Consider the following 16,228-nt stretch of genomic DNA (forward strand, 5'->3'; position numbering starts at 1 on the left):
CCCAGAAAACCGGTGCCCGCGCGTGGAAAACCAGCGGGTCTGTAACGGGTACGAACCCAAATTATCAATTTTACCTACCAAATCAATTTAGATTTGAATGATTTTAAGTAATATTAGCTAATAAAACCCCCTAAATTTTTATCATATTTTTTCCCAATTTTTTATGGTTATTTATAAATTTTTTTAAATTTTTGAAATTCAAAACGAAAAATACCGGAAAACACCGGTATACCAAAAGCCGGTGCGGACCGAAAACGAAAAAAACACCGAAATTTCAGCGGTATGCCGCCGAAATTTTAAACCCTGACGGGGAGAGCGCACCTGTCCACCCCCGGGTCCCGCTAGGGAGCGATACCCCGGGGATTAAGGGCACATACAACGGGCTATCGAGATCCGTCGACATGGACCATAATTTTGCAAGAAGCCCCCTTCGACCCGCGACTACACCCGAGCCAGCGTCTCGTTCGTCTACGAGACACGGCACATGCTCCCAGGCCAAGAGACATGGAGGCTTCTGTTGTACGACACGCTGCGAGGAGACGGCGGAGGCATGGATCCCGTGCGCGCGGAGGAGGATTCAATTGCCGCCAAAGATTCGGACATGCGCCCAGCTATTTCTGGTGCCGCCATGGCCGTCGTTCTGCCCCACTACTAAGTTTCCATCCTGTCTCGACAACCAAAGTCGAACCCCCTCATTGTACTGAGTCTCCTCAACCCTTTTACCCATAAAAACTGTCACTCGAGAGCTGCCGCTATACACCATCTTCATTGGCCATCCGTTGCCGCCGTAGCCACGTCGCTAGGGTAGTGTTCGGAGGGGGAGAAGTGGGAGAGATGGTGCGCGGGGAGGAGGGGTTGCCCCTAGGCTAGTCCGCCCATGCCGGGAGGGTTCGCCGGCGCTGCTCCAGGCCCGATCTGGCGCTAGCGTCGTTGCTGATCGAAGGAAGAAGAAGGTGGAGTTGGTTGGTGAAGGAGAAAAAAGTGTAGGGGGTGTTTGATAAAAGATTTGGGTTCAAGTCTAAAGGTAGAAAAGTTTTGGGGGGTTCCTTGATAGATCTGAGGACCTATTCATTAGAAAAGGTTTTGCTTATGAAGATTAAATAGTTTCAGGGTTCTAGTTGTGAAAGTGTTTTTTTTCTTTTTCGTTATTGTTTTAGAATTAATTGTTGTGAACTTTGAAAAATTATAATAAATCATAGAAAACTGTTAAAATGACAAATCCAACTGTTCTAGATTCTATAAGAATATCTTTACACATTCATGCCATTTGTTCACGTAGTTAGTGAATGTTTTGGTTGGGAATAAAATCAAAAAGTAAAGGTTGCCATCATAAAATGCTAATTCTCAAGATTAGAAGTTAATTAGCCTAATTCTATTTGTTTAACACTAGAGGTGTTAGAGAAACTCGGCGATCATGAATATTTGAATGTGTGTGTATAATATACATGATTATTTTAAAAGTCATACAAAATATTTGAATGTATTATGCATTCTCTTATGTATGCAACAAAATGGCTACAAAAATCAATTATGCACTAGATCACCATAAGTTTGTGTGTAAAAAAAATTAATCACTCTACAGACAGCTAAACAGATAATTTATTGTACAAGTTGTCTGTTCAACTGTCTGTTTGTGCCAAGAAAACAGCAGCTATTTGCACCTTGTCCTAATACCCTCCTTCCCAAACTGGCCCTCAGAGTGCACATCAGCCTCACCGCTTACGGTCCAAAATGACCCGCCTAGATAAAAGGGATTATCCCTGCCGATGACCTCGAAACAGTAGCCGACATGTGGGCTAACTTCTCCCCGCATGGTCCGCATGTCATGTCCAAACAGGACCTTTCGCCCAATCGCGCGACTGATACATGGACCAGGTAATTCCGCCCCAATAATTATATTTCTCAGCCATAAAAAAATAATTACTCCAAAAGAATTGACACGGAAAAACCATGTACTGTACTAAAATAGGGGGCAACTGCCTGTGTCCTTTTCGTCCTCTTCCCAATCTCTCTCTTTTCCGCCCTCTGGATTCGTCGCCTCTTCCCTCCCGTCGCCTCTGCGTGGTTTCCAGAAGGAGCTGGTGGTGGCTGCCTCCAATCCGCGGCTCGCCGCGCCAATCCGCGGTCAGCAATGCTGCAGGAGTTCGTCGACAACGTCATCGCCGTCACCAAGGAGTAAGCATCCAGCCTCCCCCCATCCCGCCTCCGCGATTTCGCTGGATGTGCGTTCCTGTGCTGGTGGCGTGATGCGCTAGCGAATGGTTCGTCAGGGCGCGGGGAGTCGTCGAGCTCGAGGGTTCGTGTGTCCCGGACGGGATGGTCCGGTTGGGTTGAGGGTTGCGTTGTTTGCTGAAGGGATTCGGGGCGACGAGCTGCGTGTTGCTAGTGACGAATTTCGAGTTGGGTTAACGTTTATCTTTGGAGATCTTGTACGATGTTAGCCTCCCTAGTGATGATTGCGTGAAGACACGGTTGTGGTAGGATTAGCGTTGATGAGAATGCGTACTTTAAGGATAGCATGTGATTGTCGCAACTCCTGATTATGAAGCTGGTGTCTGAATATTTCCTAACAGAAGTAGCTTGAGGATGCACAAAATCAGGGCATGGTTGGTCTAAATAATTAAAAAAAACAGGGCATGGTTGCCACATCTAATTCTAAATAAATGATGATGTTTTTTTGTGCAAGGATTCTGAACTTTTAATATATTTGCCCACTAATATGAAAGTAGTTTTGCCCACCTGAGATTGCACTGGTAGATTAACCCACCAGGATGAATGCAAGTGTGCCCTAGCACAAGCCTAGAATTGTAGAGGCAAGCACTCAATCCATGAGAACATAAAGCATGAGCATGCAATGCTTCTATAGTTCTATCTGATGTATATAGTAGTAATCCTAAACAATGGCTTGTGGAAGGATCAAAAGATAAAGTCATGACATGGATGGTTAGCACTAATAGACCAAGCATACCCTTTTTTTTGCGCATCCCACTTCAAGCTACCATAGAGTCTTGTATATGGTAACTCATGCAGTTATATCAGTCCATTGAACCTGTCAGCTACCATTTTTTGCAATACTAGTAACTGGGGACTTGGGGAGGGGGTTCTAGTATGCATAACCAGCCGTCCATCCAGGCTACCGGGTGGACTTTTCTAAATACTAGTTTATCTGATATTTATAAAGGGGGTAGTTATATTCTCTTTGAATCTCCTTTGCAAAGCTGATGATGAAGTGTAAGGTGGGACTATAAGAATCTCTGACATTTGATGAACTCGTGGATTTTAACATATGACTTTAATGAACCAAATACTTATTTGACTTTTTTGTCGAGAACTATGCTTTCTGACTTGAAAATTTTTGTTGCAAAGGGCTCCCGTCCCATACATCTTATTTGTGTCGCTGTGGGACAATTCCAGGAACTCGAACTAAACTAACTGATTTCATAAAAAATCTTGGATTCATCTGCATGCTGCTTTTTAGACCAACAACAACAACAACAACATAGCCTTTTTTCCCAAGCAAGTTGGGGTAGGCTAGAGATGAAACCCGAAAGAAATAAGTTTAAGGTTCAGGCACATTGATAGCTAGTCTCCAAGCGCTCCTATCCAAAGCTATCTGTTTAGAGATATTCCAATCCTTAAGGTCTCTCTTAACCGACTCATCCCACGTCAGTTTAGGTCTACCTCTACCCCTCTTTACATTGTCGACCCGCTCAAGAACCCCATTACGCACCGGCGCCTTAGGAGGCCTTCGTTGGACATGTCCAAACCATCTCAGCCGATGCTGGGTAAGTTTCTCCTCAATTGGTGTCACTCCGACCCTATCTCGAATAACTTCGTTCCGGACTCTATCCCTCCTTGTGTGCCCGCAAAACCACCGCAACATCCGCATCTCTGCTACACTCAGTTGCTGGACATGTCGCCTTTTTGTAGGCCAAGATTCAGCACCGTATAGCATCGCCGGACGAATTGTTGTCCTATAGAATTTGCCTTTTAGCTTTTGTGGCACCCTCTTGTCACAAAGGATGTCAGAAGCTTGCCGCCATTTCAACCAGCCAGCTGAAATTCTATGCCTAACATCTTCATCAATGTCGCCATCCTTTTGTAGCACCGATCCTAAATACCGAAAAGTATCCTTCTGGACCACCACTTGTCCATCTAGACTAACGTCTCCCCCCTCATGCCTAGTCGCGCTGAAATCGCAAATCATGTACTCGGTCTTGGTCCTACTAAGTCTGAACCCTTTCGACTCTAACGTGCGTCTCCACAGCTCTAACTTCCTATTAACCCCTGCCCTACTCTCGCCAACTAGCACCACATCATCAGCAAAGAGCATACACCAAGGGATCTCACCTTGTATATCCCTTGTGACCTCATCCATCACTAAAGCAAATAAATAAGAGCTCAATGCTGACCCCTGGTGTAGGCCTATGTTAATAGGAAAGTCAGTGGTGTTGCCATCACATGTCCGGACAAACGTCGTCGCATCCTTGTACATATTCTTAATGAGGGTAATGTACTTAGTTGGGACTTTGTGCTTCTCCAAGGCCCACCACATGACATTTCTCGGTATTTTGTCATATGCCTTCTCAAGGTCAATGAAGACCATGTGCAAGTCCTTCTTCTGTTCCCTATATCTCTCCATCAATTGTCGTATTAAGAAAATTGCCTCCATGGTTGACCTTTCAGGCATGAACCCAAATTGGTTTTGGGTCACACTTGTCACTCTTCTTAGGCGATGCTCGATAACCCTCTCCCAAAGCTTCATCGTATGACTCATCAGCTTAATCCCACGGTAGTTAGTACAACTTTGAACATCACCCTTGTTTTTGAAGATAGGTACTAATATACTTCTCCTCCATTCTTCCGGCATCTTGTTTGACCGAAAAATGAGATTAAAAAGATTAGTTAACCATACTATTGCTCTATCTCCTAGGCATCTCCACACCTCAATGGGGATACCATCAGGGCCCATCGATTTACCTCCCTTCATCCTCTTCAAAGCCTCCCCGATCTCTACCTCCTGAATTCTCCTCACAAAACGTCTGTTGGTATCGTCAAAAGAGTCATCTAACTCAAGGGTAGGGGCCTCACTCTCCCCATTAAACAACTTGTCGAAGTACTATCTCCATCTATCCATGATCTCCTCATCCTTCACTAGCAGTCGATCTGTCCCATCCTTAATGCATTTGATTTGGTTGATGTCCCTTGTCTTTCGCTCGTGGATCCTAGCCATCCTATAAATGTCCTTCTCCTCTTCTTTCGTGCCTAGCCGCTGATACAGGTCATCATACGCCTTACCCTTTGCTACATTCACAGCTCGCTTTGCAACCCTCTTCGCTAATTTATAGCCCTCGATGTTGACTGCACTCTTGTCAAGGTGGAGACGCTTGAAACACTCCTTCTCCTTAATAGCCGTTTGCACCTCGTCATTCCACCACCAGGTGTCTTTCCCCTCCTGTTTGCCTCCCCTACTCACGCCAAACACATCTGAGGCCACCTTCCGAACACATGTTGTCATCTTTAGCCACATGTCATCTGTGTCTTCTCCTTCTTTCCAAGGCTCCTCACCTAGCATCCTTTCCTTAAACGCTTGTGCCGCTTCTCCTCTAAGCTTCCACCATTTTGTTCTCGCAATCTTGGCACGTTTGTCCCGATGGACACGTACCCGAAGACGAAAGTCCGCCACCACAAGCTTGTGTTGAGGGACAACACACTCCCCAGGTATCACCTTACAATCTAAGCAATCACGTCTATCCTCCCTCCTAGCAAGGATAAAGTCGATCTGGCTCGAGTGTTGTCCACTACGAAATTTCACAAGATGGGATTCCCTCTTCTTAAACACGGTATTCGCTATCAACAAGTCGTAGGCTAACGCGAAGTTCAACACATCCTCCCCCTCTTGACTCCTGCTACCATACCCAAAACCCCCGTGCACTCGCTCGAACCCTACATTAGTCGCACCCACATGGCCGTTGAGATCTCCTCCTATGAAGAGTTTCTCACTGGTAGGCACGGTACTAACCATGCTATCTAGATCTTCCCAGAACTGCATCTTGGTGCTCTCACTAAGGCCTACCTGAGCTGCTTTTTAGACCACGAATGGAAAAGTGTCAGTTAAGTTGACTTGTTTTGGCCCTGCTGCAGAATTCTGCTTAAGCCTCTAATCTGGATTTGACATATGTGCTCCATGGTACTTTGAGGCTTCAGAAATTCTTGGTTTCATTTGTATACAGTTCTTAATATAAGGAACAAAGTGCCATTTAGTTTATCTTTTTCTTAGCCCTTCAGTACATACAGCATGCAGTATTTTACTTCTGGTGCTTAAAATGAGCAGATCTGTGAAGACATTCACATACGAGTCACTGAACAACATCGCAAGGTTCATAAATGGAATATCAGCACTCTTATTGACTCTATTACCTGGAAAAGGCAACATTTTAGAAGGGATCAGTGGCTGGGAACTTAAGCCAGCTCTTCGTGGGCCACGTCTCCCTCGTTGGATGGAAAGGTAATGTTAACACTCTCCATATATGACTTAAATTATATTGGAAATTTATGATTGTTGATATAAGATGTTATGATGTACTCCTATTTGGCTGGGATGATGAGGAACATGCAATTCTCAGAACTCGGTAGGATTGTAGGAAAATAGCAAGTATTGATTGAATCCGTACCTGTTCTGTAATCTTAATTTCTGTATGAGCAATTTGAATCCCCATAACCTGTTACTTTCTATTACGTATATTTTATAACAACTATATGAAGCAGTGTGTCTGCCCATTGAGACCTATGTTTGGTGTCTTGGGTTGCTCGGTAGATTCTTTGTCATGTAATTGTAAATGATGTGGTCCATTTTGTCTTAATTTCTATGAGAACTATGAATACCAACTTTTTAGCCTTGTGATATATACCGCATTATGCATATTCCTGTTTACTTTAACTATTGCAATGTAGTATGTGTATTCCTCTTTTCTTTGGGAACAGAGTTTTACTCTTTTCTGATGACTTCATTATTTTTGAGCTCAGTGGGGTCTCTTCATTTAATCAGTTCATCCATGAACTTTCTGTTGATTCTGATACTGAATCAGTTGCTGATTCTATCACTGGAGATGATGATAATGAAGAGTTTGTCTGCCCTCCCTCTCCATTATCCCAAAGTTCACGACTATCACATGCGAGCAGCTTCAGTAGACGTGATCGCCGATTGAGGAGGCATATCATATATGCAGTTTCCTGGATTCTTTGGCCATTGAAATTCTTCATATCTTTGTTACTTATACTGTTCAATGCCATCAAGTATCGGATTGTAAGATCATTTGCTAAAAGTGCAGAAAGCCCTCATCTTTCAAGAAATAGTCCTGGAAAAAGATCGTTTCATATAAGGGATCAGTTTCTCCAACGCACAACTGATAGGAGGCGTGGAGTTTTTGAGGTAGTATTTGAATTTCTGGTTGTCAGTTTATTTACTTGGCAAGTTATGATGATTGAACCCTTGTTCAAATTCTCCTACACACATCTAGTATTTATCAACCTACTTGGTTACTTCTTTTCACATAGGATCTCCATCTGGCAATTGAGATTTTCATTGAATCAGTCTTTGACATTGTTCACAAAGGAGCACATTATATTCTCTCTCCTACAGAAGTGTGGCAGAAGTTATTTTGCTGGATTCATGGAAGCGGCCGTGACAATAGTCCTGTTGTTGATGTACCAACAGCTAATGTTGGCAGTGATAATCCAATTCCAACTGAGAGGAAAACTGTGTATCGTCATTCTTTGAATACAGATTCCCGAACATGTGAGGATGTTATTACTGAGCTTGGGTGAGCACCTCTGCCCCTTTTATTTGTGCAAATGTTAAAGCCGAGATTTGGGATAGCAATAGCATCATTGACCTGTATACTGTGGCTTCTGGTACAGCTGTAGGTTATTTCCTGTATATGCACTTAAATATGCTACATATAGCACTGTTGTCATATAGTAGGTAATTGATATAGCTAACTTCGTCGAATATAAAGAACTCAGGTGTTTCTTTAGTCTAACTTATTTCTCATTGGCTATTATATGCATCAGTGATTGATATCTTTCAATTTTGTTGGCCTTTTTTTTCAGTTATCCATTTGAGGCTATAAAGGTTGTTACTTCAGATGGGTATGTTCTATTATTGGAGAGAATTCCAAGGTGAAAACCATAACTATCTCATGTTGTTGTCTTTCATGTTGTTTGTGGTTAGAAATTTGATACATTACCTTTTTAGGCGTGATTCACGGAAGGTTGTCTTGTTACAACATGGAATACTGGACTCGTCTATGGGGTGAGTACTGACCGAAACACTATTGGCGATGTTTTGACATTCCATACAGCTTAGGGCATTCGCCAATCGCCAATCATGCTTTATGAAGTCATATTTTCTTCATTAGTTTTATTTATCTTTTTCTGATTTTCGTTGTATCCTTCGTTTGCGTCTTTACAATCTGAACAGTTTTGCCACTTCACAAGCATCATCAAGTCTTTCAAAAAAGAAAGTTGTACTTGGTTTGAGTTGTTTGAACCTTTTGGGGACAGTGTGGTAATTTAAACAAATTGCAAGATCATCTACAGAAATGAGCTGATAATACAGTTGTCTCCATGTTTTTCCATTGTGAGTGGCACATACCTAAAGATATTCGGCAGTGAGTAGATTTTTTAGTTGAAATCAGCACATTGATTAATCAAGAGTGTTGTGTTGCATGCCTCCACCCTTGTCTTAAAACATCCCCAAGGATTACCATGCAGCACTTCTGATCTGTAAGCTGACACTGGTATTATATCATTGTTAATCAATAGTGATTTCCAATGCAGAAACTAGTATTTTGATAACTATTCTTAACCAAGAGTTATACCTGTAAAATAGTTCTTTTTTATCACTTACTCTGTGATGTAGATCCGGATGTTTGGTTTCATAACATGAATTTGTTAAAGTTAGACATGGGCATCAATGATCTTTTTTTTTCATGTTCGCTATTCTAAACTTTTGTTTATAACTGAATTTTCGTGTCAAGTGTTTTTCCTACTGACAATCAGAACATCGTAATGCTAAGACTACTTTTATAGTTAAATTTTTTTTATGCTACTGAATATGGGGTCCTAATAAAAAAGGGTTGCTGTGATGATTGGGTAATTTGGGGCCATTAGGAAAAGAATTTAGTTAAACCTGTTCACGCTTTATTGGAAGCAGTTTATCTGATGCATATGATATTCTTCTTAATGCTATTTGAGCCTCATCTGCCGTGCAGTTGGGTGTCTAATGGTGTTGTTGGCTCGCCAGCATTTGCAGCTTATGATCAAGGTCAGAAATAAAACTAGATGTAGTGCATTATTGTGCTGTGCAGTAAGTGCTCATATGTATTTTTTTTCTGTATGTAGGTTATGATGTTTTTCTTGGAAATCTTCGAGGCTTGGTCTCAAGAGAGCATATAGATAAAAGTATTTCTTCTTACAAGTAAGTACTAAGTAGGCCTTCCGTGTGTATCTGGTTTTATCACAATCAGGAAATCAATCTATTATGTGAATAGTTATTTTTGTTAATTGTGCACGTTCATCATTCCTGAACCTTTATCAGATACTGGAAGTATTCTGTTAACGAGCATGGAACAAAAGATATGCCTGCAATAATTGAGGAAATCCACAAGATTAAAATTTCAGAACTTGGCACAAGTCAGCCTTTATCAGGACAGGAGACAGAAGATCAAAATGATAAGATAAAAAAATTGGAAGTACACACTTCGCAGGAAGACAGTGCAGAAGATCAACCTTACAAGCTTTGTGCTGTATGCCACAGCTTGGGAGGTGCAGTTATGTTGATGTATGTGGTGACGTCAAGGATCGCACAGAAGCCCCATAGGTTGTCGAGACTAGTCCTGCTATCTCCTGCAGGTTTCCATGAGGATTCGAATGTGGTGTTCAGTATGGTGGAGAAGCTCATTCTGTTTGTTGGTCCAATACTTGCACCGATAATACCTGGCCTTTACATACCAACTCGATTCTTTAGGATGCTTCTGAACAAATTAGCTAGGGATTTCCATAACTATCCAGCTTTGGGTGGACTCGTCCAAACCCTTATGGGTTATGTTGTTGGTGGTGACAGTTCAAATTGGGTGGGAGTACTCGGTCTGCCCCACTACAACATGGATGACATGCCTGGTGTATCATTTCATGTGGCACTTCACCTTGCCCAGATAAAGAGGGCAAAGAAGTTCCAAATGTATGACTATGGCAGCCCTGCAGCAAATATTGAAGCGTATGGAACCCCAGAGCCATTGGACCTGGGAGCACACTATGCTCTCATTGACATCCCTATGGATTTGGTCGCTGGGCAGAGGGACAGAGTTATCTCACCATCCATGGTAAAGAAGCACTACAAGCTGATGCGGAAATCTGGAGTGGAGGTCTCATATAATGAATTTGAGTATGCTCACTTGGATTTCACATTCTCGCATAGGGAGGAGCTTTTGTCCTATGTTATGTCCCGCCTACTTTTAGTAACTGATCCAGGTAAAGCCCACATCAAGCAGACTAGTTTGCGCCTCAGGAAGCCGAAGAAAGTTCAGTCAGAAATCGAGGAGAACGTGGAGTGTAGAGCCAAGGAGGAAGCGGATGAATTATCTCGATGTGCCTGATGTGCAGTGCAGGTTGAGGGTATGTTGTATGTAAGTTTGTGAATAGGATACTCGACCCATCTCTATACCTTCTACATCGTGTGGAAGATCTGGGGATGAATGGTTTTCTGCTTCTAGTGGTTGTGTTCATGGGGATCAATTTTTTGTATCCCTGTAGGAAACAGTAGAGCTAAACATGCATAGCCTCTTTAGTGCTGTTGCTGTACTGCTGTTTTTAAAGGATACCGAGAAAAAGAACATGGCTAAGGAGCAGATTGTTGTACTTGGCGAGTGCTCTGTAGTTTTGAGACTTTTCTTTCGAGAATTGTCCGGATGTTCTGAATGCTATTTTGTGGCAATCGATCACACAAAACCGTTCCAAGAATGTTGAAGTCTTGAAATAACAGCCCTGCATGCGTTGAATCATGGACGCGAAGAGCCGGAAGAGAGCCTAATAACTAGGGGACCAAATCTTTAAAGTATGACGCTAGAGTTGATAACATCTGCTCCATGTTGCAAAGATTCACATTCTGAGCCTCAAGTTCATACATGCAAGTGCTGCGGTCTTAATTTGTAAGCGTCTGAGGTGTGACTACTGTGCACCTTTCGGTACGTGTGTCATATCCGCGCGTTTGTGTATAGATATGTGTCTCATATGATGTTCGGATTTAAATTGCCTGTATTAAACATTGTACGTTTGAAGCAAGGGTTCAGGGAAAGACCCTGCTCATTGAGGAAATATCTCTGAACCAGCCAATGAGGACATGTTTGGAAGTGGAACACAGGAATTGAAAACGCAGGGGTGGGATGAAGCACAAAGGGAAATGCATGAAGGTTTTATGTCTAAGCTGCTTAACTCCATACATTTTGTGTATCCAAAATTTACCACATCATGTTGTCTTCTAACAGTGCAATAAATTGATCTTCATCCAACGATGTAGCTTAGTTTCAACACAAACCTTTTCTTTTGAAGTGCCTAACAAGGTGAAAGAACTATACTATGTTAATAGCAACGGAAGGTCGGAATGATAAAAAGAAAGTAACATTTGTAAAACAAGAGAACTTGATCCACTAGTAGTTCATACAAGAATTCTCTCAAAAGGAATTGAAACATGTACAATTCCCTTGAGAATCCTTTTAATCCAAACATGGGGCGGGGGGGGGGGGGGGGGTCAGGGCACTTGGCTAAATAAGAAGATAAGGATCTGTTGAATTAATTTTTAGTATCAAAATTATAGTATATAGTATGAATAATAAAAATTACTTTGCAATCTATGTATGGCTCATAAAACATAACAATAATGTAATAAAAAAATAACTATTATGATTACCTCAAATAAAAACATAAAGCTTTTGCGCCTTGTAAAAACCGCCTTCGGGCATTTTTTATGCAAAATCTTCAAGAATTGTATCAAGATTAATATCATCCAAAATATCCTTCTTAATGCTACACATAATCAAGCCATTCAATCTTTCTTGTAAAATAGTTGATCTTAAATAATCTTTCTTGTAACATAGTAGATCTTAAATAATTTTTAATTATCACTATAATAGTTAAGAGAATTTTATATACAATGGAGATATTCGAATAGCAATACGCAACTTTAACAAACTGAAGAATCTCAGTTCATGACATCAATATTTCTGACAAAGGTACTTGCAACACTTTTATTTTAGAGAAAAAGAATCATTCAAATCAATATTACAGTTGTCTTTAGAAAAAGTCATCCAAATAGAAAATTACATGTACCAATTATCTATATGATCTTGGGCGCCTAAGCTCTATGGGCCCCTGGCGGTTGCACTACCTGCCCTCCCCCCGAGGCAGTCCTGCTTGGATAAGGCAATCCCAACTCTTGGTGTCCATAGATGATGTCTATACTGCCACATAAGCAAGATACCCCTATACTCCCTTTAGAGTATCTCCAGCAATAGCTCCTAAATCAGACCCTCTAAATGTTAAATGGGGCTGCCTCTATTTTTAAAGGTGTAACATCCCGAAAATTCACCCGTATAAATTACTCGCTAAAAATGTTTTTCAAAATCTTTTCGTCGCTGAGCTCAAATCCTTCTCGGCAATTTTTGCTGTCCTGACATCCGAATTCAATCGCCGTCACATCTCTTTCTCTTCCTCGTTCCGCGCAACGCGCTGCGTGTCGCCGACCAGCGCGTGCTCGTCCGGCCCGCGGTCGCCGCCGCGAATTCCACCATCACATCTCTTTCTCTTTCTCTCCCTCTCTCTTTCTCTCCCTCTCTCTTTCTTTTTCTTTTCCCTTTTCTTTTTTTCCTTTTTCCCTCCGTCTCCCTCCTTCATCCCTCTCCTCACTGCCGCGCTCTCCCACACGCTGCTCGGCGACGCCCCGCCCCGCCCTGCCATTGCCGCCGGCCTCTCCCTGTGCCCCCACGCACTGCCGCACGCACGCCCTGTGCCCACGCGTTCCACGCGACCCCGATGCTCGCCGCGCCGTCCGTCGCGATCGGCACAACAACACCACCGGCCGCTTGCCACCACCCCACCTGCGCCGCCGTACTCACATTGCTCCTGTGCCCACGCGTTCCACGCGACCCCAATGCTTGCCGCGCCGCCCGTCGATCGGCACAACAACACCACCGGCCGCTTGCCACCACCCCACCTACGCCGCCGTAGTCGCACTACTCGCGCGAGCAGAGCACAGCGCCGCCGCTATTGCCGCCGGCCGCACGGCGCCCCTCCTCCCCTGGCCGCGCCTCCCCCGCTACGCGCCACCGTCTACCCCTGCATACCGTCGCCCTCGACGCTCGCGCCATTCCACGACGCCCAACTCGCCCCCACGCCATTAAAGCCGCCCCGTCGAGCTCGCTTACTGGCCACCACCGCGGCCCCTCCTCCACCGCCTCTCCCCGCCTATAAATAGGCCTTCACGTCGCGCTCCGCCACCACCACGAACCTCACCGCCGCCGCTAGCCCCCTCACCAGCTCCCCCACTCAGAGCCATAGCCGCCGCCTCTCATCGGCCACCGCGGAGGCGCCTCCTCGCACCGTCTCTGCTCAAGGTAAGGAGGGGAATAGGACCTCCTCACCTCTCTCTTCCTTTCTCCCCTAACTCCGGCCGCCGACGAGCCCCGCAGTGCCGCCACCGCAAACACCAGAGCCGGCCGCCGCCCGCCACCATGGCCGCGCCTCCACAGGCCACCTCCGCCCAAATTAAGTGGGGGAATCGACCCACCGCGACTCCCTCTCCCTTTTCCCCTCCCCATGGCCGCCGTCGCACCCCGAGGCCGCCGGCCCAGGCGCCGTCAGCGACCCCGCGCCCCTCCTCTGTTCCACGAGAGGGAGGAGGGAGAAGAAAGGGCGTTTTGTCCTTAACCCCCTTCCCTTCTCCCTATTTCTTTAAGAGTCCTCCCCCTCTTTCTCGAGAAATTTGCAAAAATAGGACCGCAAACATTGGCCTTTGCAGTTTTGCCATTGGCCCCACATTTCATAGGCACAGATGGTCCCACCGTGTCATTCACTGGAAGTGGCAAATTCACGAGTGGTCAATGTTTGCAGTCCTAATATTGCATTTTTTTTCCTCTCTCTCTATGTTCTTTTCCAAAAAAAGCCCTCCCGGTTCTTTCTATTTAAGAAAAGACCCTTCCACTATACAAAATAATTACACCTAGACCCCTGCACATTTCTAGTGAACCCCGGATATTTCTAGAAATTCCAAACAAGCCCTTTCCTTGACAAAAATAATTACAAATAGGCCCCAAGACCCCGGTTTAGCCCTAACCAATACTTTAACCTATCATTTCATGCGACATATATTCTCTGATTGACCTGAAACTTTACCACGCCATTTCTAACATAATTTTAGCCGTGCCATTAGAAAACTGCCCAAAAATATTACTCCTATATCTATATCTTAAATGTTCCGGATTCGAGCTCAATGATAAAACCTTTATTTCTTTTTCTTTATTGTGTGCTTGCTTGTGTGCGTCGTAGATCACGGTGTGAACGAGGGAGAACCCGTCGACGAGCAGTGCCGCGAGCAAGTGTGCGAGGACCAGTTCCACGACCCCGAACCCGAAGGACAGTACCTCGATCAGGACTTCCCGGAAGGCTTTGAGAACGGCAAGTTCAATCTCATCCTTTGATGCATATTTTGCCCCAGTTTTATAAACACAACCTATTGGTCTATTTTCAAAACTGCATGTTGTTTTGCTGCTAAAACTCGGTTGGATAGCCACCCCTTGATTTGTTATGACCATTCCTTGACCACCTAGATTAACATCTAAATATGATATGTTCTATTTGGATGTTAATCGCTGCTAGAACGCTTAGGACCTTGAATGTGGTACAATTTGTTTTATAAAAGAAAAATGTGTGAGTGTGTGGGAAGGGAGAATGTGGAAATTTTTGGAAACCAAAAGAAGGACAAGATGGATGGCACTTCTGTGTGAATTGCCAAAAGGTGTGCTCGTACCTGTGTGGTTGAGCAGGGTTGGGAGATATCCATCTTGTCACAATTAAGGACCGAGTTGATGTGTCATCTTGCCTAACTCTACCATCGTGCAAACCACTCGACCGTTGTATGTGGCAACAGCTTAGCATAAACCCTACTAGTTAGTCTGATAGCCATCAGGAGAGCTGAGAGCAACGGGTGACTAAGGAGAAGGGATAATCTCTGTGTGACTTATGCCCCGGTTAAACCTCGGAAATAGGTCAATGGCTCCTTGGTGGATCCCGTGGTGGCTAGTCAGGTCTAGCTAAGGTGGGTAATGGCTTTGTTGGGATCAGCACCGACACTACGGTGATCGTGCTGTGGTATCCCGCTTGTGGGTAAAGTTGCACACCTCTGCAGAGTATAAAATCTATTCGAATAGCCATGCCTACGGTACTAGGCGAGTCATGGTTTGGTCACACAACTAGTATTTCTTCTGAGAATGGATGGGTTGGCATGAGTTATTTTGGAAAGTGTCCGGCAGCTGTGCCGTGTGCTACGGCGAACGGGGAGTCCGGTAGCAACTTATAATCTGGGATCCTGTGTGGATCAACTCTACGTGTACTCGGTACAAGATAATCGCTTTGGAAAATCCTTTTCTATCAAATAAACCCATGCATGAAAAATTAGCTTTCCACAAATAAAACCCTAGCCTTATCCTTGATCCATCCTGTGCATGTATTCTGTTTATACCCTCTCTGTGGGTGTGGTTGGACTTGCTGAGTACGTTTGTACTCACCCCTTACTTAATTTTTATAGAGGAAGATCCAGACTTTGTTCCCGAGGACATTGAGTAAGGGTTCCGTGCCTTGCTTGTGGATAGGGTCACCCGCAGGAGCTCCGTATGGCGCAAGACTCTGATGACTTCTTCGTGCTACACGTTATTGTTAGGGTTGTAGTTGTTGTCCTCGCGATAGTGGCGCTTCACTGCCCATTACCGCATAGAGTTGTACGGTGATGTACCATCTGATGTAATAAATATGTTATCAGTCTCCTGGGACTGATATTGTATCATATTTAAGTCTTCTCTTATGAGGGAACGCTTCAAAAGGGCTTCTAAATTTGTTTCAACTCCAGCAATACCCCTCAATTCCAATATATAATAGAGGGCTCCTTAGAGACCCCCTA

The 16,228-nt window shown here is 44.1% G+C and overlaps 1 protein-coding gene across 1 annotated transcript; it reads left to right on the plus strand.

Moving 5' to 3' along the window:
• The first annotated feature begins 1,983 nt into the window (after window positions 1–1,983).
• LOC120672254 lies at window positions 1,984–11,040 on the plus strand. Its single transcript, XM_039952572.1, has 9 exons — window positions 1,984–2,175; window positions 6,335–6,508; window positions 7,027–7,432; window positions 7,558–7,823; window positions 8,113–8,181; window positions 8,258–8,314; window positions 9,276–9,328; window positions 9,406–9,481; window positions 9,602–11,040. Exons 1-9 carry the CDS (start codon window positions 2,132–2,134, stop codon window positions 10,656–10,658), a joined length of 2,202 nt encoding a protein of 733 aa, XP_039808506.1. The 5' UTR covers window positions 1,984–2,131; the 3' UTR covers window positions 10,659–11,040.
• Window positions 11,041–16,228: the final 5,188 nt, after the last annotated feature.

The sequence above is a fragment of the Panicum virgatum genome, chromosome 5N (genome assembly GCF_016808335.1).
Source record: "Panicum virgatum strain AP13 chromosome 5N, P.virgatum_v5, whole genome shotgun sequence".
NCBI lineage: Eukaryota > Viridiplantae > Streptophyta > Magnoliopsida > Poales > Poaceae > Panicum > Panicum virgatum.